The following is a 26,970-nucleotide window of genomic DNA, read 5'->3' as shown; positions in this document are numbered from 1 at the left end:
CGTTTAGGTTTGTGAAAGGCAACTATGATTCTTCCAAATTAATGGTAGGAGGGGTTAGAGGGAGTGTTATTTATAATTGTTTTCCAAATAAAAACCATGAGTGTGGTTAAGTCTGATGCTGCCCAAATTCCAGTTTAGTAAAGTCCCAATCAGAATTTACTTACTGCCTTTTGCTGTCTTGGGTTTCTTTCTTCATCATGGGTCAGATCTCTCCTTGCACGTTCTCAGGAGTAGCAAGAATGTCTTCATTGTCTTAGAAGAAGGTGACACATGCTTTGGAGTTAGCTTGAGATCACAGGATTCAAGAAATAGGCTTTATTATCATCAGATCTCTTTTAGACCAGTAATACTCATAATACTTTTATTTGTTCTTGAAGACTTAATATTCTGGTTTTTATTAGTTGAACCCTATTCAACTGTAAAATCTACTTGGAGAGAGGACACATAGTTCAGAGCTTTTTCAAAGAATGATTCCCTAGACTGCATGCACCTGGAGTGTTTGGACGGCTGGTTCACATGGTAGAATTTAAGACTCCACAACCAGACGTACTGAATCAGAACCGCAGGCGGTGGGACATATGAGTCCACATGCTGTTAAAATCTGCAGGTAATTTTGATGCCTATTGAGTTATACTCCCCCCCTGATATGGAGGTTAGTGTCTTGATTCAGATTAGTCTTGGGCTTAAATCTTAGTAATATCATTTATTAGTGAAATGACTTAGGGATATTAAGAATTTTGCAAGCAGATGTCCCAGAATCCTAGGTGCTAGAGAGCACTGTCTCACCCAGACACTGCCATACCCATTGGTCAAGTGATATACCCCACGACAGCTCCAAACTAAGATGCATTCACAGCAAATCTTCCTGCCTTTAATCCTGACCAGGCCCCAGTGTTTTAAGTTGTTTTTTTCCACTTATTTTACATTAGTTTAGTCTAAAATAACTTAGCTCATTCATTTTTATAACCAAAACATCTGGGAAAAGCCCGGCATTTCTATTGCATTTTTAACAGGGTAAGTGAATTTAATTCGTATTTCCTGCAGCTGCTATTTCCCCTCCTACTGGGTTCTTGGGCTTTCATTCCACACCAACACAACACAATTTCACCACATGGTGTTTAAGAGGAAGCCTTATTTCCATTTTCAAGCAGCTCAGCAGGAACCTGTAATTCTATAAGGTGTGTAAGCACAAATGAGCTAGTGAGGTCTTAGTCAAGGCGACCTAGGGAGTTCAAGGCCAGAGGCTGAGATCTGGCAGATTGTCTATTAAAGAGATCCAGAACTCTTCTCACTTTTCCCACCTCCTAGTTGTCCAAATCAAATGAACTTCTCCTTTTTCAAATCTTGGGAGACGCTCTCCATAGTTGTGACATTATAGACATTGCTACCTCCTTTTATTGCTAAAATCATTTCTGGGAAGGGTTGGCCTGATAAGGTAAAACCTAGACCCAGCTTGGAGATTTACTTACTGTCAACTCCAATTGCCTGTGCTCTACTATGAGCAGTGACAAGGGTCCTCTCCTTCTTTCCCAAGGTGCCATTACTCTTTGCATTATATATCTGTATATTAATGCATTTTTAACTGCTTCCATTATGTCAACTGTTTATCTGTGTCAACATTTCCTCCTGACAGTGCAGATTCCTTAGAGAAGGACTTGAGTTCATGATACTCTTTGTACATTGCCTAGCCATATATGAAAACTGAGTTTGGAGCGCCTGGGTGGCTCAGTCGGTTAAGCGTACGACTTTGGCTCAGGTCGTGATCTCACAGTTTGTGGGTTCAAGCCCTGCATCAGGCTCTGTGCTGACAGCTAGCTCAGAGCCTGGAGCCTGCTTCAGATTCTGTATCTCCTCCCTCTCTGAGCCCCCCCCCCCCCCCCGCTCACACTGTCTCTCTCTCACACACACAAATAAATAAAACCATTTAAAAATTAAAAAAAAAAAACTGGCTTTGATAAATTTTTTTAAATTGTGAACTGATTAGATTTGATTTTAGAAATGATTTAGTCCAAGTATACAAACTAAATTGACATCAGGGACCAGGAAGTTAATATGTAAGTGGCAGGTCATAAGAATATTTGGGTACTTGAGGCTGAGGCTTTGTGAAGTGCTGACTTTACCTAAAAGACTGTACTGTCATGTATTCAACAGGAGCTGTGGTCAAACCAAATATTTGTGATTCTTATTCATCTCCTGGGTCATTGGACTTCTTTTCTGGAGGCTGTCTGTCCAAATGCTTAGAAGCTAATAGTTAGGTTAGACTCCTACTACAAAGGTTCAGAACTTGGTTCTTCCACTTACCAGCTATGTAATATGAAACAAGATGGGAAAGCTCTGTGTACCTTAGTTTATTCCTCAATAAAATGGGAATACTACTGTCTCCACAGTAGAATTATTTGGATTTTTCACTAAAATAATATATTTTTATGACTTAGAATAAGTGCTCAAGTGTTAGCTGTTTTTTATCAGTAGCCCAGCCTCTTTAGTATTTTGATGAGAAAATTAAAACTCAGGGACCAAGATACATTCCACACCACAGAGTTAACTCTAGCAGAGCTTCTGTTATGACCCAGAACACTAAATTCCAGGTTCAATATCCTTTATGCTATATCTGTGATTTTCAAATATTATTTTATTGGAAGGAGAACCTCCCTCACCTTTTACTCCCAAAATATTACATGGAACTCCAGTATTAAAACAGATTCAGATGGTATTGGTCTGGTTGAAACAGAGTTGGAAGCCCAGAATCCCACTTATTGGCTATGCCTCCATGCCATCCTTCTTGCAATCCCCATGACTTTGAAGATTCTAAAGATGAGTTTCGAAACCACTACACTAAAAAGTTTGAAAACATAAAGGAAGATCTAGAGAAGGGATAAGCCCTATCTTCTTTGCATGTGTGTTTCCTCTTGCAAGGCTGTGTGTCTCTGTTAGCACTAACACTAACTTTCAGATACAAAAATAAAAAATGAAAGTGGATGAATCCCTCAGAGCCATGGAAAATGATACCCACCAAAGCCCCTTACACCCATCTTATTGTCACTTAGCAAGGAACAGAAATCACGAAGCTCTTAATTTATAGCCTTGGTCCGACACAGAATTGTTTAACGTTGCCTATAACTCAGGCATTTTCTCAACCTCTCAGTAAGTCATGGTAATTACTCTGGGTCCCAGTGGGCAGAGAGATATGGAGATCTGCCTCCTTACAAGTTTTCCATCTTCTTATAGGACATGCACATCATCAGTACCAATGAGAACCAAGTGTTTGCAGCAGTCCAAGAATGGAACCAGAATGACACGTACAACCTCTACATCTCAGACACGCGTGGCATCTACTTCACCCTGGCCATGGAGAACATTAAGAGTAGCCGAGGTCTAATGGGAAACATTATTATTGAATTGTATGAGGTATGTAGCCAAGACTATACTGCACCTGGATCTGCCTCTCTTTTTCATGAATTTTCATGGTATAAATACAAGCTTTGCTGTCAACTAGTCCTGGGTTCAGATCTCAGCTGCACCCTTTAGCAATTGTGTGACTTCAGGCAAGGCACTTAACTTCGCTGTGCCTCAACTTCGTCACCAGTAAAACAGGGGAAATTTGCCTAATGAGGTGGTTGTGAGAAGGAGAGATAATGTATGTAGAGCATCCAGTGTGGTGGTTGACTCAGTGAGCTTTAACAAATGTTAGCTGAAGTTGATATTCTTGTGTGTATGAGCATGATTGCAAGCCAGACATGCAGGTATTTGACCCAGATAGGTTCACTTAAGTCTCTCTTTCAACTCTATGGACTCTGAGTGGAGGCATATATCTACTTATATATGCTAAATTATTTGGAAAATTACTTCCTTATGAACAAATTTTATAGGAAAAGAGGAGTGAATATCAGTGCTTGGAATGAAGGTTTCCCTAAAATGCCACCAGATACCAACCTCTTTGCAGGGGAAAGAATGGGCCTTGACTTATGTTGAATTGTTATTGTTGTTGTTTTATATGAGCATCGCCTTACTGAGTTTTAAGTTATATTGAAGCTTGTTTTTAAATGCAATTACCAGTTAAAGGATAATTTATCTAGGGAAACAAGTGACTCCTCATAGGAACTAGAGAAAAAAAACTAATTGTTTCAGTGACCCTAAGGCTATGGTACTTTTTTATATCTCTAGTGGCAGTGTATGACCTTTGATGGTCCTGACTACAGTGCCCACCTTGGTATGATGGGTTGATTTGGGTAAAGGGGATATTTCATTATCCAGCATTCACTAGTAACTAGTGGTCAACTGACTGGTTGAGGTCATTGATTCATGGTGGGAGAAATGGTCTGTCATGAGTGGTAGCTTCAGATGCTGTGGGTGAGCTGCTCCCTTAGGAGTATTCATCTTTGAGGAGTAGGAGTGGCTTTTAGAAGAGAGGGATCAGTGCAGGCCCTTCTACTTTACAGTGGTCTCTTCTGAGCAGTGCGCATCAATGTTTCAGCATCCCTGTATTGGTATCTAAGTTGGCTGTTCAGTTACTGAGAGCAGTAGAGGCAGTATAAGATTCTAGTTATTTTATTAGGTAGGGTTACACAAAAGTCTGGGGTGAATACAAGTACATATAAAAAGAGAAAAAAGTGAATGTCATTGGTGGTAAAAAATAAAATCAGTAGAAATACTGTGATTTCCTAGGAGACAGTTGACAAGTGCCGAAAGAATTCCCTTAACAACAAGGTCCCAGTTTGGAAAACTGCCCAGATTTTTTCTTAGAGTTATGAAAATGGGTAAAGATGACTAAGGTATGTAAAGGGCTTGAGAAGCTTACATTTCCATGCCTCTCTTCATACCTGGAAGAAGAAATATACATTGCAATTAGGCAGTAAGTCACAGCTAGTGGGAAGGTTTGGATGCAATGTTCCCAGGACTCAGGCCATTCCAACCAGTGTTCCAAACCAAGTTCCTGTTTGCATAGTGAGGCTGTAGAGGTAGGAGGATCACTCATACTCCTGTGGTTAGACCCCAGTAAGACAGGGTAGGCATTGCTGCAAATGACCCTTCAGTTGAGAAGTCCCTATGTCTCTGGCCCTGTTGATAAGTCAGGTGAGTTTGGCACTGTGCCGTTCCTTTCCTAATCAAGGGCACCTAAAACTCCTTGGTCGTTGTGAATAGTGAGATACTCTGATCTGAAGTAGAGCAAGGATCAAAATGAAGAATATACCTAGATACATGTAATCGTTTTTGTCTTGCTGAAGGCAGTCTTGCATTTTCAGTGTTATTGGGGAAAATGCATAGTGTCATTTGATCTATAGAGAAGGAAGACCTACCTGGCAAGGCGACTTCCCTAAAACCAGTTATTTTGAGCTTGATCTCCATTTAATTTTATCAAAGTTCATTGTACCCCTACTTTGTGTTAACGTCCATGCAGAAAGGAGGAGAGATATTAGTTTGTACCCTCAGGAAGCCGGCCATCTAGCTTGTTGGACTTTGAGGAAGTCAGTGAACAAAGTTCCTTTTTTACTTGCCTAGATTGAAATCAGTTGAGACATAGAAAAAGGGTGAGAGAAATAGAGATCAGATGTCAGCTTTATGGCTTTGTAAAAGTTATATAGAAGAGAGTGGGCTTGCTAATACTGCATCCTAGAACTGGACACACCCATCCAGTCACATGCAGAAAATAGTAAATGCTTTCCTGTGGAAGCCTCTTCCTATAACACCGTTGTAGTGAGGTACAGAGAATGTGATCTTTGCAGGCAGAGCCCTAAAAATAGTGAACATGGGGATGAGCTGTACATGCCCAGTTCTTTTTTTTTGCAATGTTACCAATCTTATTATCAGTCATTTTGCCCTGGGAAGGAAGAAGTAGAGGGCATTCCATATTTTGAGAATGGCATGAGCCAAGATCTAGGTGGATGGTGTAGATTTGCAAGACTGTGAGCTAGCCAATGTAATTGCATAGAATAGATGATTGTCAGGTATAAGAATGAGTGTGGGATAAGTGGTTGGATTTCAGATTCTATAAGGCATTTAATACCAAGGGAATAAACTGTATCCTAACACTACCTAGACTATGACCATATTGAGAGTTTTTAGAGGGTGATGCTATTTTGCACCTGGAGATGCATTCTGTGATTTGGAAATAAAGCTAAATTTAATTGGTCTCTAGGGGTCATTAGTTTTTAACCTTCTTCAGTGGAGATTCTCATAGAAACTGAGATAGTGTACCATATGGCCAGTTAGCAGAGAGACTATAATTTTTCTGGACTCTGAATGCCCTTGAGTGATGCAGCTGGGAAAACTAGTAAGCTTTAACATTCAATTCAACTAAATGAATACACTTTCATAGAGTATATTTTGTTTGATGAGATGTGGTTAGTGCATGAGACTCACAATCTACTGGAAAGACACATGATTCTATTAGAGTAGTTAGTGATCACAGACTAACTTGTATTAAAGCTATGACTTTCCATGTTGTAGGATCTGTAGAAACAAGGTTTCTAACTCAAGGAATTTGGGGAGACCCATAAGTGGGCTGGCTTAACGGATGAGTTAATGGAGCTTGAGAGAAAGACAAGCCTGGTGGAATCTCAGCATGAGATTAGAACTAGAGTCTGATGAGTAGATGCCCGTTTTCTTGGAATGTGGAGCAACTTCAGGGAACACTGGGGATAAATATTGTAAATATACTACTAAAGAGCTGGATTGAAGAGTTGGGCATTTATTTGATGGGCTAACATTTCTCTGTGATTTTCCCCTACATCTACATACTTAGCAAATTATATTTAGATGCATGATGCAGTCCCACATGCCAAGTTAATGTTTAACTTTATATTATAATATGATAGGAGATTATACTTGTTTAACCTTGTCTGAAATGTCAGGGATGCCTTTCAGTAACCCGGATGTGAGGTGGCTCAGGATGAGCACAGCCACTTAAATCTACTTACTAGTGTGTCACTCCATCTTGCACATGGCCCTCTCAAGTGTCTTCCTGGCCACAGAAAATGGGGACAAAGAAAATGGGAACTTATTTGGAATTCATGTTATAGGTCTTGTACCTAAAAGACCTTGGAAACCAATGGGAATCCACCCTACTGAGTGTCTTAAAACCAAGTAAAGCAGAGACATTGTTTCCTGGTGTGTTGTAGCGATCTCCTTCTCGTTCTTTCTTTAATGCCTGCTTCAAAATACAATATTGTCATGGCTGTAATTACATAATCAGGTGAGAAAATAATTCTTGAAGGCCAAATAATAATCTCTTTTTTTAAGGCGTCAGAGCCCATTCCATCAAAACAAGTCTGGTGTTGACAATGAATGTAATCTATTATGTGTGTTCGCCATTATTCTATGATACTCTTTTCACATAGAGCTTTGTTGTGGTTTCTTCACATCACTAACTCTAAAATACATTTCTTCTTAGTTGCTTTCCACGGATAAATCAAGAAACAAATATTCTTTCCAACACCCTCAATTATATTACAGAAACATGCTCTGAGCTGCTAGTCAGATGCATTTTTTTCAATATTTTCCTGGATATTAAGCATCCAACTTGTACCTCATTATAACAATAACAGCATACGAGACAATGCCTTAGACTGGCATTATTGAATAAATCTATAATACAAGCTACAGATGCAGTTCTAAATCTTCTACTACTCCCATTCTAAATAGCAAAGAGGTGAAATTAATTGTAATAATATATTTTATTGAACCAAATTATCTAAAATATCATCATTTTAGTATGTGTTCCTTTTGAAAAATACTAATGAGATATTTTATATTTTTCCATGGTGAATCTGCAAAATTCTGGGTGTATTTTACACTTCCCACACATCTTGATTCATATGCTAAATTTTCATCAGAAATACTTGATCAGTATTTACATTTCATCTAATTTAGAGTAGAAAAAGAAGATTCAGATACCCACGTTATTCCACACATACTTAAAAGTTTGCCAATAAAAAAATTGGGTATCAGTTTTTAAATTGAAGTTCAATTGAATTAATTAAATTCAAATACAGTTAAAAATCATTTCCTTTGTCCCAATGGCCACATTTCAAGTGCTCAGTAGGCATATGTGGTTAGTGGCCATGATACTAGATTGCATAACCATAAATGATTCATATACTTTTTCTTATTTATCAATTGCTGTATCTCTTTGTGGTAGGTATCATTCCCCCTTGTGCCTGTCAGAGTACAGAGATGCAGAGAATTTAGTAACTTGGCTGAGATCACACAGATAGTAAAATGGTGGAGCTATGATTGAACCATTCCATGTCTATTTGACTAAAAGCCCAGGCTCTTCCCACTATGCATTTTTTCATATTTATGTTTTTGTAATTGAAGTATAATTTATGGGTAGTAAATTAGACCCTATTTGTATACAGTTCTATGAGTTTTGACAGGGGTATACAGTTGTGTAACATCATTATCATGATAGAGAACAGTTCTGTCACCCCAAAATATTTCTTCTGATGGCCTTTTTATAGTCAACCATCCTCCCACCCTAAATCACTGATTTATTTCTCTCTTTTGTTTCACATTTTCTAGATTTTAATGTGGCTGGAATTATACGGTAGATAGATAACCTTTTGAAGTTGGCTTTTTTTTACTTCAAATAATGCATTTGAGAGGTGCCTGGGTGGCTCAGTTGTTTAAGCATCCAACTCTTAGTTTCAGTTCAGGTCATGATCACACTGTTCATGAGTTACAGTCCCATGTTGGGCTTTGTGTGGACACTGCAGAGCCTGCCTAGGATTCTCTCTCTCTCCCCCCCTCCCTCTCTGTTCCTCCCCAACTTGTGTAGTCTCTCTCTCTCTCTCAGAATAAATAAATAAATTTCAAAAAAATATTTTAATAGTTTATTGTCAAGTTGGTTTCCATATAACACCCAGTACTCATCCCCACAAGTGCCCTCCTCCATGCCCATCACCCCCCTTCTCCTCCCCCCCACCCCCATCAGTGCTCAGTTTGTTCTCAGCATTCAGGAGTCTCTCATGGTATGCCTACTTCCCTCTCCCCCACTATTTTCCCCCCTTCTTCTCCCCCATGGTCCTCCGTTAAGTTTCTCCTAATCCTCCTATACGTGCAAACATGTGGTATCTGTCCTTCTCTGCCTGACTTATTTCACTCAGCATAACACCCTCAAGTTCCATCCATGTTGCTACACATGGCCAGATTTCATTCTTTCTCATTGTCATGTAGTATTCCATTGTATAGATGAACCACATCTTCTTGATCCATTCGTCTGTTGATGGACCCTTAGGCTCTTTCCATTTTTGGCTATTGTTGAGAGTGCTGCTATGAACATTGGGGTACATGTGCCCCTATGCATCAGCACTCCTGTATCCCTTGGGTAAAGTCCTAGCAGTGCTATTGCTGGGTCATAGGGAAGTTCTGTTGTTAATTTTTTGAGGAACTTCCACACTGTTTCCCAGAGGGGCTGTACCAGTTTATATTCCCACTAATAGTGTAGGAGGGTGGCCATTTCTAAATTTTTAAAAAATAATAATGCATTTGAGATTCACCTATGTTGTTGAATAGCAGTAGATATTTCTTTTTATTGCTGAGTAGCATTCCATTTGTGGCTATGCCCTAGTTTATCCATTCATTCAGCAGTTGAAGGACATATAAGTTGTTTCCAGTTCTGTGAGATAATGAATAAAACTTCTATAAACATTCACCAGAAGATAAGTTTTTTATTTCTCATGGCTAAACACCTAGGAGTAGGATTGTGGGGTTGGATGTGATTGTATATATTTCTGAAAAGCCACCAAGTTGTTTCTAAAATGGCATCCCCACCAGAGATGTATGAGAGTTTTGGTTGCTTCACATCTTCAACAACACTTGGCATTATCAGTTAAGTGTGTGTGTGGCCACTGTGAGAGTAGCCTAGTGGTACCTTATTGTGGGTTAAGTTTGGTCATTTCCTAATGACTATGTTGACCTCGCTAGGATGGATAAAATGAGACCCTGTGAGTCATCCATAGTGTCTTGCTTTCTTTGCCCATCTTATTGATGTTCCCTTGCTATCCCTGTCCCTTGTGTCTGTGTCCCACCCTTGCTTTATCATGACCTTAAGTGACCCATCTTTGGCCAGATGGACAGCTGCTGTTAGACTCCACAGGCCCATCTTTCCCAAACTCACCTTCACCCACCACTCACCACAGGTCCCACTGTAGGGACAGCCCACAGCACACCATGGTAATTGCTTTTCTCAGCAGAGCCCTGGTTTCCTTGTCCTCAGGGCCCAAGGAGGTGAGCAACAGATGACCATGCCACCTGGACTCAGCGCTCTGCCAAGAGGCCACTGTCACTTTCCCTTCATACCTCAAATTGATTCCCAGAAGGAAAGTGGGCCAGGCAGGCCCACGCTTGTCCCACCCTCTTCTGTGGGCACCATCACAAGCTGGTGCCCTTCTCTTTGAACTCTGGAGCCAGCAGCTGCGGCCATGCTTCTAATTTCAAATAACAATGGGAAGTCACATGGTTAGAATTTATCAGATGCCAAGTACGTCTTTGGATGGAAGAGTTAAAATGTGTGTCTCATTCTCTATCCCTTTATATTGTATGTAGTGAGGGTAGGTAGTGTTTCATGATACTTCTGTGTCAGAGACATATATGTGTCTACATGTATTTGCGTGCATGTAGTGTGGGTATGAGGACTAGGCTGCAGCTTAAACACATTTCATTCTTGGGGTGCAGTCAGAAAGGTTGAAAGCTGTTGGCCCAGGGCATGCAAAAGCAAAGGGCCCTCCAAACTTACATTTATACATGATATGGAGCCAAGAAACAATTCAGTAATAATGTAAGGGTTTCGAACAATTCACTTTGCAATTCAAGTGCCGTGGCTCCTATGTGACTGCAGGAGAAATGCCTTCAGAGCTTCAGATGGTTTCCCTGGAAATCTCTCCTTCCTGGATCTTTTCAGACCCCATTCTCCTGATTTTTTCTCAGAATATGTGGGGATTGCAAAAAATGCTCATCTGAACGGTGGAGTGCTCAGTGGGAAAATATGGCCATTCCATTGGCCAAAGATACTAATCCAGAAGAACACAAGAAATAGCTGAATAGCTAGTAATTCCTGCTGTAAGGTATCCAGCTAAGAGGCAGCAGATAGAGGTGACAGGAGCCGCACATGAGCTGTCTAAATTGGACCTGTATATTTTCTCTCAGGAAGTAGACAGCAAGGCCTTAGGTATGTGTTGTGTTGAAGGGGGCCAGCTGGTGTAAGTGAGATGGTTCTCTAGAATCATTATCTAGTGGTCCAAGAGAAAAGGTACCAGCTTTGTAGCTGAAGATAATACCAAAAGTCCTCAATCAGATAGATGGTTCTAAAGAAACACAGAGTCCATTCTTTGTGAAGAATGATTAGTAGTCAGGTTTTAGGGGTGTTTTTTTTTTTTTAATTTTTTTTAAATGTTTTATTTATTTATAGAAGAGAGAGAGAGAGACAGCGTGAGCAGGGGAGGGTCAGAGAGAGAGGGAGTCACAGACTCCGAAACAGGCTCCAGGCTCCGAACTGGCAGCCAGCACAGAGCCCGACGCGGGGCTCGAACCCACGAACCGTGAGATCATGACCCAAGCGAAAGTCGGACGCTTAACCGACTAAGCCACCCAGGTGCCCCGATTAGTAGTCAAGTTTAAAAGAAACACTTTTGAAGTTGGTTTCAAAGATTGAGGTGGTCTGAGAGCTTCAGAGCTCCTGGATGAGCATATAGGACACCAGTCTTCCTGAAATGGCACTGACTTCAAGCAGCAAGGGCAGGGAGAGTTTGTCTGGGGAAGGACAGAGCTCTGACACCAGTGCCCCTCCCCCTACCTTGGCTTCTGTCTGGACCCACCCGCTGTTCAAGTTAGGCATCTAATCATTTCCATTGTTGGCCACTTGTCAAATTCCCCTGGTGGTGTCCTTCCCAGATAAATTCTATTCTCTGCTTGACATTCTTTGTCCATTATTTTGTTTCCTTGTTTTGTTTCCTTTTTTGTTTGGTTCTTGTTTTTATTTGGGTTGGCATTCTTTTTCAAGGGTAGTCAGGTTACTTTAAAAGAAGAAGCAAAAAAAAAATTTTATTTCATCAACTGAATTATGTCATTAAAAAAATAAAAGAGCTCACTTTTGTGAAACTCTTTCCCACTGGTATTCTCTCAGTTAACCAGGATCCTCAAAGAATGGGGGAGTAAATACACTTAAAATTCTGAGATATCTATTTCCAGAAAACCTACTATTCAACCTCATGTGTTTATATATATTTAAATGATTTGACTTCCCTTTTGGCTTTGGAACATGCTGGGATTATACGGGAAGTTAAGGAATCTTTCTTTGATGTAGAGTGTTGTTATTCTGAGTATCTGTTCTTATTGCCCAAAATGTGGATGTAGAAGGAATAAAAGTTTGAGTTGAATTTGTCCTTACTCCAGAACCTTTCTGGATCATTTTTTTTTTTTTAATTTTGTGGTGATGCTGTTGTTTCTTCTAAATATCAAGGGTATGCAAATTCCAGTACATTAGGAGCTCTGGCAAGAGTGGTCTGCATTATCTCATGTATCCATTGTTAGCCAGCTGAGGAAAAATAGGAAAGGCAGGGTTGATTCTGTCTATTTCAAAGTGGCCATAGGCTGAGACCCAATGATGATATGGAAACTATGCAAAGTCACACAGAGAGCCCGTGGCATAGCCAAAGATGGATGCCAGATCACCAAGCTGGGTCATCTGCCTAAAAATATCTGTCTCACTACTAGTCAGGATGCCTAAACTTCCAGCATTTGGCATTATACCTTTATGTTTTCAAAATTTTCCTACTAGCTCTTCCTAAGCGAAAGTGCATGTTCTTTAGAAGGAGTAACTCCTTCGGTTGTTATCAACCTGCCACCTCAGAAGGAATGTTAACAGTCAGGGCACCTGGGTGGCTTAGTCGGTTAAGCGTCCGACTTTCGCTTAGGTCATGATCTCGCGGTTCATGGGTTCGAGCCCCGCGTCGGGCTCTGTGCTGACTGCCAGCTCAGAGCCTGGAGCCTGTTTCAGTCTGTGACTCCCTCTCTCTCTGAGCCTCCCCTGCTCACGCTGTCTCTCTCTCTCTCTCCTGGAAATAAATAAAACATTAAAAAATTAAAAAAAAATACTGGGCAACCTTTAAAAAAAATAAATAAAAAAAAAAAGAAGGAATATTAACAGTTAAGGAAGGATAAAATCCTATGAACCAAGTGTAGAAACATGTAAAATGGGGAAAAGCATATGGGTAAAAGGGCATTGGGACATCTGGGTTGGTGTGGGGGCGGGGAGAGGGTGCAGTGATGAACCTGTACTTCTCCCAAAGACCACATGGCGTATGGCGTTTCTCACTACATTCCTCCTCTTCTCTTCTTTTGTACCCCCTAAGCCCCATAGAAAGTGCTAGTCTTCTCCAAGAGTTTCAGCATTTGGCCCAACATCGTTCTCCATCTCTTGCCCTTTTTCCTAGGTAGCAGGTATCAAAGGGATATTCTTGGCAAACAAGAAGGTGGATGACCAGGTGAAGACATACATCACTTACAACAAGGGCAGAGACTGGCGCCTACTTCAAGCTCCAGATGTGGACCTCAGAGGAAGTCCAGTACACTGCCTGCTGGTTAGTCACCCAGTCTCACATGAGGTCCATGGACAGTCTCACAGGAGGTCACCTGGGGATGTTGCATCAGGGGCTTTATTCCATCATGGTGTTCATAGGAACTTGAGTGGTGCTGGGCGGGGATTTCCCACAACTCCCCAGGAGATGATCTATGGACTCAGATTGCCATACCACTTGAGTGGAAAGTTCAGTTGAAACCCACAGGCTTTTACAGAAAACTTACTATGTGCTCCAACTCCTAGTAAGATAAAGAAATATTTAAGAGAAAGTGCCTGTGTTCCAGAGTCCCATACAGAGCTCATGGTAGAAACACACCTGTTAACTGATACTGATATGATACAGTGTGATAAATGTTTGATGTCAAGGGAAGCAAAAGTTGTGTTGGAAGCCCAGAAAAGGTCAGGCTGGTGTGTCCACATGGGATAGAAGCTAATTTATCAACATTCCTAGGGTGCCAGATATATGGAATATTGAGGTAGGCACTATGGAGGATGTGCTGTATAAGAAGTTTTTTCTGCCCTCAGACGTGGCAATTCGAGGTGGGGAGGGAAGACAGATCATTAACAGTGAAATTCACAACCCTCTGTGCTCTCTTAGAGAGGACCTATGTGAGAAACTCTTCTAAGGCCCCAGAAATGGTTACGTGTCCCCTTAGCCAGAAGTTGCCTTTTGCCACTTATTAAAGGGGGGAAATGGTGGGGGAAAGGGAGAGAGGCAAACCATGAGAGACTCTTGAATGCTGACAAAAACTGAGAACTGATGGATATAGGGGGGAGGGGGGATGGGCATGGAGGAGGGCACTCGTGGGGATGAGCACTGGGTGTTATGTGGAAACTAATTTGACAATAAACTATTTGTAAAAAAAAAAAAAAAGGTTTATTAGCCACTTACCATATTCTAGACATTATATCAAAACCTGGGGCTGTGTGGGCAGACAGGGCCTTTCCTCTTCTGTAGATTTCAGTCTAAACTCATATTTTCTGCTTGAGGTGTCAGGAAGATCAGAGACTAATGTGTGCCCACCTCTAGGAGCTGGTCACAGAATGGAGCTAGTCCTTACCCAAGGCTTTCTCTTATTTCCTTAACCTAATTTTCTCCTTTCCCAAATTTCATAATTTTCTTGTTTTTTTACTTATTATATAAGATACATTGCTATAAATCCCTAATCCTCTTTAAAAACACCTAAATATGGATAAATGGGTAAATACATTTATATGAGTTTTAGACAATGGCTTCAAACATTTCAGGTAAAATTCAAGTAACATCATACACATGAATCTCATAATAAAAGAGGAAAAGAAACAGCCTGGTTGAAGAAAAGGGTAGAAGGCCTGGAGACTGCTTCACGTAGCTTCTTTTCTGCCTCCCTCCCAGTGGCCACCTACACCTGTGAAAAGCAGGATGTGGATGTCAAGATCAGACAGGAAGGTCAGGATCATCCTGTGGGAAGGAATCGTCAGGGAGGCTTCCTAAGGCTGACCGTGAACTGGACCTTGATGGATGGAGCAGGGATGAGGAGGAAGAGGGGTAGGGACTACAGTTGTCATGGGGGCAGCTTCTGATGTGAGCATACCTGCTGTCTCAGGCGGAAATGTCTCCTTGCCCAAATCTGAGCCTGTGGCTGTTTCTGAAAGCTAAGCCTCTGGAAGTCTCATCTCTGGTGGGGCAGGGTGTGTGTCAGAAGATTGCTGGAATGAAGCTGTTTTATCTTCTCTATTGTAGCCCTTCTGCTCCTTACACCTACACTTGCAGATCTCTGAAAATCCGTATTCCTCGGGAAGAATCTCTAGCAAAGAGACAGCCGCGGGGCTTGTGGTGGCTACAGGTAAGGAAGGCATTCCCTGGGTTTCTTCCTCTCTGAGGGCTTCTGGAATATGTTTATCACTACTTTGGTATCATTTGAGCATTGGGTGAAAGCAGTGGTGGGTGCTCTCCGCAGAAAACAGGCAGAGTTATGGAACCCCAGGGCCAGTCTAATGCCCCAGGAAAAGAACTCCAGACACTTGTAACTTCTAGGTTAATGAGCATCCCACACAGTCACAGAGCAGTCCCTTGTGCTTAGCAAGAGGCTAGAGTTCCTCTCAAAGTAAACTGGCTGAATAGAAGGCTTGTTTGTAATAGGGAATTCTCACTTTAAGACCTCGTGATATATGAACTTTCCAGCTCACCAAATAGAAGTTGAGGTCATTTTCTCTTTACACAAAGATTCTTTGCAAAGGGTTTCACCCCAGAGCTGTTTTTAATCAAGAGGTCTCTGGTGCATGTAAAGGTTTGTTTACACATGATTAACCACTTGGCTACGAGCCTGGGGAAAATGGCAGAAAAACCTAAGGTTGCATCGTTGGAAACACTGTCCACTGAACATCAATCAGAAATGAAGACAAAGCAACTCTGAAATGAAACTGAAAGTCTCTGGGGAATGTGTTCTGATTAGCATGCATTTGATTTACATGTACCTTTTGAGGAATACATTGATGGCATAAAGCAAGGCAGGCCTCTAATCTCAGGAGTTAGAGCTCTGGTGTTAGCCTCTTTTCTAATGAGAGCAGATAAATTCACAGTGACTTCCTGAGATAGTACATTGTGTCCTGTCTCATCAACTTGAAGCTCTGGCTCCTGGAGTTACTGCTCTTCTAGACAGGACTTCCTTCTCCATGGCTCCAGCTGCATGAACTTTGAAACACCATCCGTGACTGACTGCACTGATCAGATTTGCAGCAATGTAGCTCTCTAGCATTCCCTTCCATTTCTCCCAACCCTGTAGGGATTGAATCCCCATATTTAACACCACTGGCATCAGGAGAGACTTCAGCCCAAGATAATGAGAGATGACGACAGGCTCTGTTGCTGTTCTGGCTTGGGGAGTGATCCCCACACCTCCAATCCTTGGGGGTTGAACCTCTCAACTCAGGGACTGCAATACTCTCTGCCTTTTCTCAAGGCCTACAGGACATCCTGGGTTGGCGTAGGAGGAACATGGAAAACAGTAATCAGTGATCAAAGTAATATTATTTAGTATGTCAATTGTGTAGCCAGGCATTGTCCTATGTGACTTAACCACTCTGAACTTCAGTGTTTTTACTGGAAAGTGGGATTAACAGTATCGACATAACAGAATTGAAGGATTAATCGAAGAACTGGATTTCAAGTGCTCGAGCAGTGCCTAGGACATATCGAGTGTTCAATACATGCTGCCTATTATCATTAGCAATATTACAGAAATTTAACCCTGCTCCTCTTGTGTCAGAATACTATGATTTGTGCATCTCCTTCAACAGAATCCATAAATCATATATGCACTATGCATACACTGAATGAATGAATACACTCTGGAACTTTGTCCTCTTATCCGAGCTGAGCTCTGACACTCACTAGCCTTGTGAATTTGGCTGAGTTCTTCAACCACTGGTCTTTGTTTTCCTTATTTATAAAACAGACTTCCTCCCCCACCCCACCTTGTGGGTTTGTAAGAATTAGAAGAGAATGTCTGCAAGACCCAGCAGAGTGCTCAGAGCAAAGCGCAGTGGGATTAGTTTACTTATTACTTGTGACCATTGTGTGTTTCTAAATTAGTTAAATGTTAAGTCTTTATAAATTAACACACACAGGTAACATTAAAGATTTGTTTTGGAAAGTTTTTATTCATAGACACTTGACCCTTGAATAACCATGGGGACTGGGGGCGCCAATCTTGGCTTCATGGAAAATCCACATATAACATTTGAGTCCCTGAAACATAACTACTAATAACCTAGTGTTGACCAGAAGCCTTAAGAACAAACAGTCAGTTAGTATATATTTTGCATGTCATATGTATTATATACTGCATTCTTACAATAAAATAGGCTACAGAAAAAAAATGTTACTAAGAAAATTAGAAGAAAGAGAAAATACATTTATAGCACTGTACTATATTACTGAAAAAAGATCACATATAAGTGGACCTGTGCAGTTCAAATTCATGTTGTTCAAGGGTCAACTGTGTATTAGAATTTACTAGTGCCTTTTGTTCTCCCCTTTGTGACTCTTACAACTTTGTATGGCCTTTTGCCATACAAATGTCCCTGGGACTTTGGGAAGGCTATAGCACAGCTGAGGAGCTCCTGACGAAAAGCTAGAGCTAGATCTCTGCACTTGCCTCCTCATTCCCAGCTTCTCCTCAGCCTGTTGCCAGCTCTCCCTGGGAGGTTGTTTGTTATCAGGAAATAGTTATGAAGTCAGCCAAGGATGCCCTTGGTGGCCTGCATGCAGCCTGTCTCTTCAGGGCCCATTCCAATGTCTGGGCATTTCACCTGCCTCCAAGTGTCTGTGACCCTGGGCTCCCTCCCCTCCACCCCTGCTGCACTGCCTCTTATCCTTTGCCCTGAGGTGTGTTCTTGGGGGAGCTGTGTGGAGGACAGGATTCATCTCTAACTCCCGTTTGAGGCCATCTCAGAAGGCAGATGGAATTCCAGTCTGGAGAGCTTGACAATTGCTTTTAGCAGAGCGAGAACACTAGGACTCTAAATATTCTTACCACTGTGCTTTCTAGCAAGGTGTCCAGACCCCCATCTTCACATTTCCTTCCAGTGTGTAAAGCACTCTCTGTGCCTCAATTGCACAGCAGTGCTACGATGTGAAGAAGGTGGTAACTCTTCTCAATTTACAGATGAGGAGGTGGAGGAAGAAGAGGAAGAGGTTTTGTGCCCACACCACCACTCTCTTGGGCTCTAGGTCTAGTCCGTCCAGCCAGACCTAGTCCTGAGCCCCTTCACGTGCCTGCTGCATGGTACCCCAGGTTCCCAGCCATGCTTCCTGTAAACTGAAGGTCCATGGAGGGACTCTCCACTCTGCATTGGATGGTGCACTGGCTACCTCCATTTCCACCTTTCCACCAAGCCCTTAGTCCCCAGAATGGGGATCTGTGCTAGCAAGACTCCAGAATTCTCTTCCTCTCTTTATTCTCTCTCTCTCTCTCTCTCTCTCTCCCTCTCTCTCTCTCTCACAAGTGTTTAAGGGGCATAGAAAAGTAGCCTTGAGAGGAAATGAGAATTTTCCAAGGCACAAGTGTTTAAGGGGCATAGAAAAGTAGCCTTGAGAGGAAATGAGAATTTTGCAAGTTGTTTAAAGCCACCAAAAAGGCAGTAGAACCTCCAGGATTGGCCAGCTAAGCCATTGGTGAGAGAAGCTCTGTCTGTGTTCTTCTCTGTGTCTCTCCCCCTTTCTCTCTCCCATCGCATCTCTTAAGCGGGGAACAGATACATCCTCTTCTAACCAGCCTAGAGGCCACTTTGGTGAGCTTCCCAGTCCCACATCAGCCAGTGAGGCACCTTATTCAAATCTTCTTTATGTGTTGCCATAACCCAGATTCTTCCTGTCAGGGATTCCTCATGGGGCCACTTAGGGACAGCCTGTGTTCTGAGACCCAGTTGTCCTGGAGACATCTTTTCTGTCCCTTTATCTGGAAACTGACTTTTCTGGTTCTTGTGCTCACTAGCATCTTTTCAGGGCTCCTTTTAGTTGATGTAAGATATTTCTGAAAACAGACATAGCTGTGAGCCTTGGATTCTAATCACCACAGAACCTTCAAAATTAGTCTGGTGGGGCTTTGAAAGAGAGAGAGAGGAGGGCTTAGGAAGCTGACAGAACCAGCTCCTACTGAGAGCATGAGGTTGGTAAGACAGACCCTAAGAAGCCATTAAAGGAATGGCAGATTCCAGCTCAAGGGTGACTATGCTCCTGTGCTTGCCTCTCACTTTCTACCACCTTGGTAGACATTCCTGATTGATCACCATACTCTGTTACCTTGAAACCAAATATGGCCTCAGAATCCTTCTTGTCACAGTGTTCCAGGTAACCATCCCCAAAAGACTCAAGCTGATATTCTCTGCCCCATCCCTCTTTTCTTTCTTTATCTGTGTCTTCCAAACCTTTATCTGGAGAGTTGAATGCCAGATTCCAGACAGATCTCCACAGAGCTGCTCATGGTGCCTCTCCTCGTTCCACTCACAGCTACTGCCTGAGCCCCAAGCCCCCGGGGTTATTTTTGGAAGCCTGAGTGTCAAAACAAGTTGGCTAGCTGTGTGCTCCCTGGTGCTGATGGGAGCTTGACAAGCTATAGCCTGGCTTTAATTTCTCATTTTGAAGCATTAAATGTCAGGAGCTCAATTAACATTTTCATTATTGCATTTTTATTGTGCTCTTATTTAGGCTACAGATGGGTGGGAGCTAACATTCCCTTCCTGCTATTTTTAAAGAAAAAAATACCAGCCAAAATGATAAATTCTTACCTCTTTAGGGTACTCTCCTGGTTCTTGATAACTCCCCAAATGCACATCAACATCAGAACATGATTTAATCATTTGTTGACTCATTCATCCATTTCACAATTATTTATTGAGCAATTAACTACTACATTTGGGGCACTGTTTTGGGCTCTGAGATGGGGGATGCCCATTGGGGAACCTTGGGCAACATAGGTAGACTAGAAAATCTTGGTCATTTCCTCTTTTAATAAGCATAAGCACTAGTAACGATGCTTAAGGAGAAGAAAAAGAAGGAGAGAGAGAGAACAAAGTTGTCAAGGGATGGAAGCAGTAAGTGTGGCACAAACCAGGTGATTTTTCCTGCTGTGCTTAATAGTCATGGTCTGCTGAGGATAGTCATTTTATTCTGGCCATCCTGTAAATTTGGTTACATAGCCTATAATATGGCATGGGGTCATTCAACTGTCTGGTGCCCAAGATATACATTCACACACACACACACACACACACACACACACACACACACACACAGGTTTTCCATAGGCTAAAATTATACATGAGGAGGAAGGTATCCTTAGACCCAACTTCTCTATGCATGTCTCTTGTTCCACTCTTTGCCACCTTCAGAGAATGCCTATAAAGATAAATTTTAAGAGACTATTGGTAACAGCATGAATAATTCAAGAGATCCAAACTCATTAATATTGGGTCTTTGAACCTTACCATTTAAAGATGAATTCCTGTTATATTATTTACCTATGTTCCCATATTATATTTTTCTTCTTGCTGTGTTTTTGATATAGCAATAAAGACATTGCACAAATCAACTCCAAACATAACTTAGAAAATCTTTACTATCTGCTACCCTCCCCCTCAGTCACAAATCTGAAAGCAATTACAAATGATCTGCTTATGTTTCAGGCAACATTGGCCCGGAGCTCTCATATACTGATATTGGTGTGTTCATCTCTTCTGATGGGGGCAACACATGGAGACAGGTAACTGGGAGAATTGGGGACAGGGAAGAGACATTTAAGGCAAGTTCTGCCAACATCTCTTTTTCCTATAGATTCTTGGGCTCATTATGACTTTGTGGTTGCAAAAAATATTGAAGCAGCCATTCAGTTTGGTCCATTTTGTTGACAGATGGGCAGTGGGGTAAAATGGAAACATTGGGTAAAGAATAGAAAGAACTGGAATTTTCCCATTTTTTCCATTCTTTCATTCAGTGATAAGTATGGAACAGCCACCAGATGCTAAGTACTATGCTAGTTTCTGGGGATACAACCAGTGAAGTGGTTTCTACCATTAATGTGCCATGGGATATATCTGGGCAGATAGGTCCCTTTATCTTTCTGAGTCTGTTTCTTTATCTACAAGATGAAGAGTTTGAGAGAGAGGTTAGAATAATAAAAACACAAGGCTGTTGAACTCTCTGGTGGTTTAAGTAATATGTAGGCCTAGACTTAAGTAAGTATGGAGCAGCTTAATAGATACATGACTACATGAAAAATTAATTTAATTTTACATTTGTGGCACACTGTCCGATAGAACTTTCAGCAGTGATGGAAATGTTCTGTGTCTGTGCCATCCCAAGTGGCTGTTGAACACTTGAAATGTGGCTAGTGTGACAGAGGAACTGAATTTTTTGTTTTATTTATTTTGATCAATTTAAATTTAAAGCATCTCATGTGGCTACAGTATTGAGCAACACAGATTTATACAATGTCAGGTAGGTGTCAAGTACAAACCTGAGGAGGCAGTTGAATATTTTGGAGTCCCTTTCCTCAAGGACCTCAAAATTAAGTAGAGAAAACAGTTTCATAAATAACTAACTATAGTTTAGAGTGATTGAATTATTTTAGTGGCATTCTTAGCCAGCAGAGTGAAGAGAGGAATTGATTCTACTTGTGGAAACTGGGAAAGAGTTTACAAGAAGAGTTGGCATTTTAGTAAGTCTTACAGGTGAGAAGGTTTTCACCTGAGGAAGACAAAGCCAAATGTCTTGATGAAGGGGAAGCCACCATCTGCAATCTAGTTGGACAATTCCCTGTTTGGATCCCTTAGTGAAATATCATCACCATCACCAACATCATCATCACCACCCTCATTGCCACCACTGTCACCACTACCACTATCAAAAGATAAATTTACCTAGGACTAATACTTGCAACCAGCTATTTTAAGTACTATAAGCCATATGGCAAAGAAGAAGTTAAGGTTCCTACCCATAAGACCATAATCAGGTAGATAAGGAGCAGATACATAATTAAAAACATACCTTCGGAATATAAGATAATCACTTTTTTTATAATTTTAAAATTTATTTTGAGAGAGCCTGTGAGAGGTGAGGGGCAGAGAGAGAGAGGGAGAGAGAATCCCAAGCAGGCTTCTTGCTGTCAGTATGGAACCTGACATGGAGCTCAATCCCATGAACCATGAGACCGTGACCTGAGCCAAAATTAAGGGTTGGACACTTAGCTGACTGAGCTACACAGGAGCCCCAAGATAAACTCTTTTAAGTGTAAAATGAGGATGGAAACTGGAACATCAACTCTTCTGGTATAGAAACTCCCAACAAAAACCATTGTCCCTCCAACTCAAGAAATACCTCACCTGGCCATGTGGCTACTGCAGCATCCTTTCCTTGTGTTGCCACTACTTTGGTTTTCTTTTCTCTTTTTCTAAATAGCTAAGGATTTCAGTTTCCACTCCATTGCTGGACAGGGCGATTGTTAACATTGACCAGAATGATAGAGAGGGAAGTGTAAAGATAATGACTTCTCTCTCTTCCCCATGGCAAGATTCTTCTTTTACTCCTCATCCTTACACTTAAATCCAGCATTTCCATTATGTGGATTATCACAGAGCCCACCTTTGAGCTCTGGAGAGAAAATGGTGGCATTGTAGGCCCAAAGTTCATGTTTATGTATGATATATCAATGAGTCACCCTGAGGTCTTTTTGCATTAAGACCTCAATAGTATGGACATTTTTATTTCCTTAAAAGACAAATGTGAGAAAGGAAACCAGTTGGAAAGTTAGGTTTTTCTCCATGGTGTTCCTAAGGCAGACCCCATTCCTCCTGTTCCCTCCCTTTTAAATATGTTTATACCTCCTCATTTTTTCTAATGTGTATCACTTAACCCACCATCCCAACCTCTCCCTCTAGCCTGTAAGAGCCACCACTAGTAGCTAAGAGCTAGAGGGATTATCCAAGTTTACTTTCCTCTAGAAGATCTATAGTAGGAGGTTGGTTCTCTGCTAGATTAATGGTTTTTATTTGTTTATTTTATTTTTCCTGTTTTAGGTTGGAGATATGATAATTATATATAATAGAAACATTGATATGTGTGGGATTACATCTGAAGTTCTCATAGCTCAGAGCCTGGCATCATAGTAGAGGCTTAGGAAATGCCTGTTGATGGATGAATGGATGGGTGGATCACTCAATGCTTGAATGACTTAATGGATACCTGAAATGAGTAATGGACAAAAGGATGAATCAAAGAATAAATAACTCTACGTCTCTGGAAGTACTGTGTTCCAATACACATTCAGAGTAAAGATCTTCAAGGGCCAAACTTAGGCCTTCATCCAGCTTGCATGGAAACCTAGGAGGCAGTGCCTGAGTTTAAGAACTCAGTCATTACGTATACCATAATGTCTAGAGAAATTGTTTTTACATTCCTAGATAATTTATGAACAACACTGTAAGCGACAGACTGTTTATGAATTAGCAAAAATCTGAGTAGATGAGAAGGAGAGAGCTGAGTAGTAAGTTACTCAAAATGCAAAGATAAGTAAACATCTTTTAAGTCATATTTTCCTTTGAATAAGGAGCTAAGCATGCATTTTGTTGTCTCAGCTTCTTGTAGCACACCGGTTCACAGTACTAGTGTAAGGATCCCTGGAAATGCCATTTCAGTGACCTAGGGAGAGTTATTTGTTCTCTGCAAGCCCATTTCCTTATCTATTAAGTGGGGATGATAGTACTTGTCAAACTTCCTGATAGGGTTGTTGGAGGGCTCAGAACCTAGATGAAACAATGTATGTGAAGGACTGTGTAAACTGTTAAGCACTGTGAAAATGTAAGGCATTGTTATGATTGTTGTTGTTGTTACTGTTGTTCCAGATCTTTGATGAAGAGTACAATGTCTGGTTCCTAGACTGGGGTGGCGCCCTGGTGGCCATGAAACACACACCTCTGCCAGTCAGGCATTTGTGGTAAGGACAGCCTCCTACCCTATTAATGAGCTATATTTTTTAGTGGAAAGTGTTGGGACAAGTTTTTACACATGACTTTGTACCCATTTACCCATTTCCTCACCCATGTATTCACTCATCCATCCATTTAATATACATTCCATCATTTAACTCTTAGTTAGCAGTAGTGGACCAGATAATTTGGATGGGGAGGTATGATAAATAGAGTGGGGTGGTAGAAATAGTGCTAATATAAGGCAGAAAAGAGCAGGAAGGACTTGTGGGTTCAGACAACCAAGATTAAGAATCTAAAATACAAGATATAGAAATTGATGCAAGAAATTAAGGTTCATGTAGTAGATACTAAATTCAGTGCTATACAAGTTGAGTTTGTGATGTCTGTGAATAGATATGATGTTTATTTGTCAGATATATTCATCTGAAGGTGAGGAAAGAGGTCTGGGCTGACACTCTAGACTTGGAGTCATTAGCTGTTAGATGGTAGGTAAAGCCATGGCAATGGCCTCAATGTCTCAGGAGAATAAGTACAACAAGGAGAAATCAGGGACTCCTATGGAACACTGTTGAATATCAATATACAAAGTGGAAAATAAATTATGAAACATACCAAGAAGTAGCCAAAAAGAAGAGAATGAAAAACAAAACAAAACAAACAAACAAACAAAACCCAGGAGAAATGTTTTCATGGATGCTAAAGACAAAGGTGATCAGTAGCACCAAATTTTATAATTGGGTCAAATTAGTTATGGAATGAAAAACAATCTAGGATTAATTGATATAGAGGAGTAGAGGAGGTCAAACTCTACTTTGTCAGAGTAGATTCAAAAGAGAAGTGGGGTTGAAAGCTAGATTGAATAGATTTATGAATGACATGAATGATGAATGAATGATAAGCAATGGAGTAAAATGGAGACAGTGGAGATAACTCTTCTCAGTAAAGTAGATTATGGAATGAGGTTGTGTGTATATGTGCAAGATCCTCCAGTGAGGACAAAGATCTGTGAGAATATACTATGAAGATGATGATGATGATGATGATGACAATGACGACAACAATTATGATGAGGATGATGATGATGATGCTGTTATTTGTTCTTGCTTTTGGCGGGAGATAAATGAGTATCCTGTATATTTCTATGCTGAAGGGAAAGGATTTCAGACTTCAGATGCAGCAAAGTGAATATTTGAGAGTGAATATTTAGCAGTAGAGGGTACCATTTAGCGTAGTTGTTGGGATGAACCACAGGTTGAAGGATGGGCTCTGGCTTAACTTTCAGACCCTTGATTTTGGGAGACTACCCCTTTTAAATTAAGGAGTTTACTGGGAGGTATCAGACTGTAATCAGGAAGAGGCATAGGATTTCCACGTACCAAATTTAAGCTTTGGCCACCTTGGACAGACTTAGAAAAGTTTCTCTTAGTTTGGCCTTTTATTGGATTAAACCATATGAACTTGCCACTTTTGGGGGGTCAAAATAGTCAAATATTGTCAATTTCTTAGAGTTAAAGTTAACATTAAGTCCAGTGGTTTTACCAACTCTGTATTTTCCTATGAGATTATGAGACTTAATTTTGAAAAGATGCATGGAGCCATCTGTAATGAAAATACCAACTGATGAATGAGCATGTAAAGGCTCTCATTGTAATTGTTGATCATCCTCTTACTACTGATTATATACTTTTTGGGTAGAATCAGAAGACTGGAGTTATTTACTACTAATGACAGAATTTTTTGAGGAATTATTACATTCCAGGCACCATTCTAAATGCTTTAATGAATTATCTAAGTTAGTTCTTGACACAATGCTAGGTATGTGGGCACTCCTTTTATCACATATTTATAATGACATTGAAATGCAGACATATTAAATATTTTGCTCAAGGCTACACAGCTGGTACCTGAAAGCACTAGGTTGGGTCTCTGTTATGGATGCTCTTCTGTTTTAACTGAATTTTCCAGATCATTAATGAGTATACAGAGGCTTATCACATGGTTCTAGCTCTGTAGGAGATCATAGTCAAGATAAGACATTATCTGTCATTAGACAGTCTATATATCACCAGAAATCCAAGCAATGTCTGCTAAAGCATGCTGGCCCTTTGTGTTGTTGGGATCTTAGCACAGGATGGAGTTCTGCCTAGTGTGTAAAGGATCTTCGTGCAGATGGTGACATGAGAGTTGATTTTTAAGAAAAAGATGCCAGGAGTCAGAGGACTGATGAAAGACAAGTCAAGGGAAGAGAAACTCTGACCAAAGGCTGGGATTCAGGAAAACTAGGTAGTGTTAAGAAAAATATATCTGACTGGAATCAAGAATGTTAAGTTAAGGCGGGTAGGACTCATCAGAACTTAAATACCAGGTTGAACCTGTAAGTAATCTCTTCCATTGAAAAGACCTGCCTTTTTGTGGAGGGAAGAGCTTCTCTGCTGAGGATAGAGTAGCACTTGGACTCTCAGAGAGGATTACTTGGCTTTTTTTTTTTAAGTTTATTCATTTTTGAGAGACAGAGAGAACAGAGAGTGAGCTGGGGAAGGGCAGAGAGAGGGCGACAGAATCCAAAGCAGGCTCCAGACTCTGAGCTGTCAGAACAGAGCCCAACACGGAACTCAAACTCACTGACGGTGAGATCATGACCTGAGCTGAAGTCAGACACTCAACTGACTGAGCCACCCAGGAGCCCCGAAGATTACTTGACTCTTAAAACAAATTCATTAGTGTATTTGTTTTTTCACCAAGAAAGACAATATTTTTAGCCCCTATCGAGAACTTCCACTTATGTCTCAATAAAAGACATATAGCTGAGAAGATTTCTTCCACTTAAGTCTTGAAAGAACAGAGTGATAACCCCATCTTACCCTTGACCGTCACCCCCCTGCTCTTTTCTTCTTCATTATGGTAGGAACCTACTACATACTTAGTCA

General features: G+C 41.0%; 1 protein-coding gene across 1 annotated transcript in view; it reads left to right on the top strand.

The window, feature by feature from the left end:
- Positions 1–26,970, top strand: part of SORCS3 (sortilin related VPS10 domain containing receptor 3) — a 584,073-nt gene that overhangs the window by 475,050 nt on the left and 82,053 nt on the right. The window contains exons 9-13 of the mRNA XM_039218779.1: positions 3,229–3,408; positions 13,431–13,577; positions 15,300–15,402; positions 20,744–20,820; positions 23,957–24,048. Coding sequence (XP_039074710.1) covers positions 3,229–3,408; positions 13,431–13,577; positions 15,300–15,402; positions 20,744–20,820; positions 23,957–24,048 — 599 coding nt within the window. The remainder of the gene's footprint in view (positions 1–3,228; positions 3,409–13,430; positions 13,578–15,299; positions 15,403–20,743; positions 20,821–23,956; positions 24,049–26,970) is intronic.

The sequence above is a fragment of the Hyaena hyaena genome, unplaced genomic scaffold (genome assembly GCF_003009895.1).
Source record: "Hyaena hyaena isolate Hyena2069 unplaced genomic scaffold, ASM300989v1 scaffold_778, whole genome shotgun sequence".
NCBI lineage: Eukaryota > Metazoa > Chordata > Mammalia > Carnivora > Hyaenidae > Hyaena > Hyaena hyaena.
The sequence above is the reverse complement of the archived record's forward strand: the minus strand, read 5'-3'. Positions and strand labels throughout refer to the sequence as shown.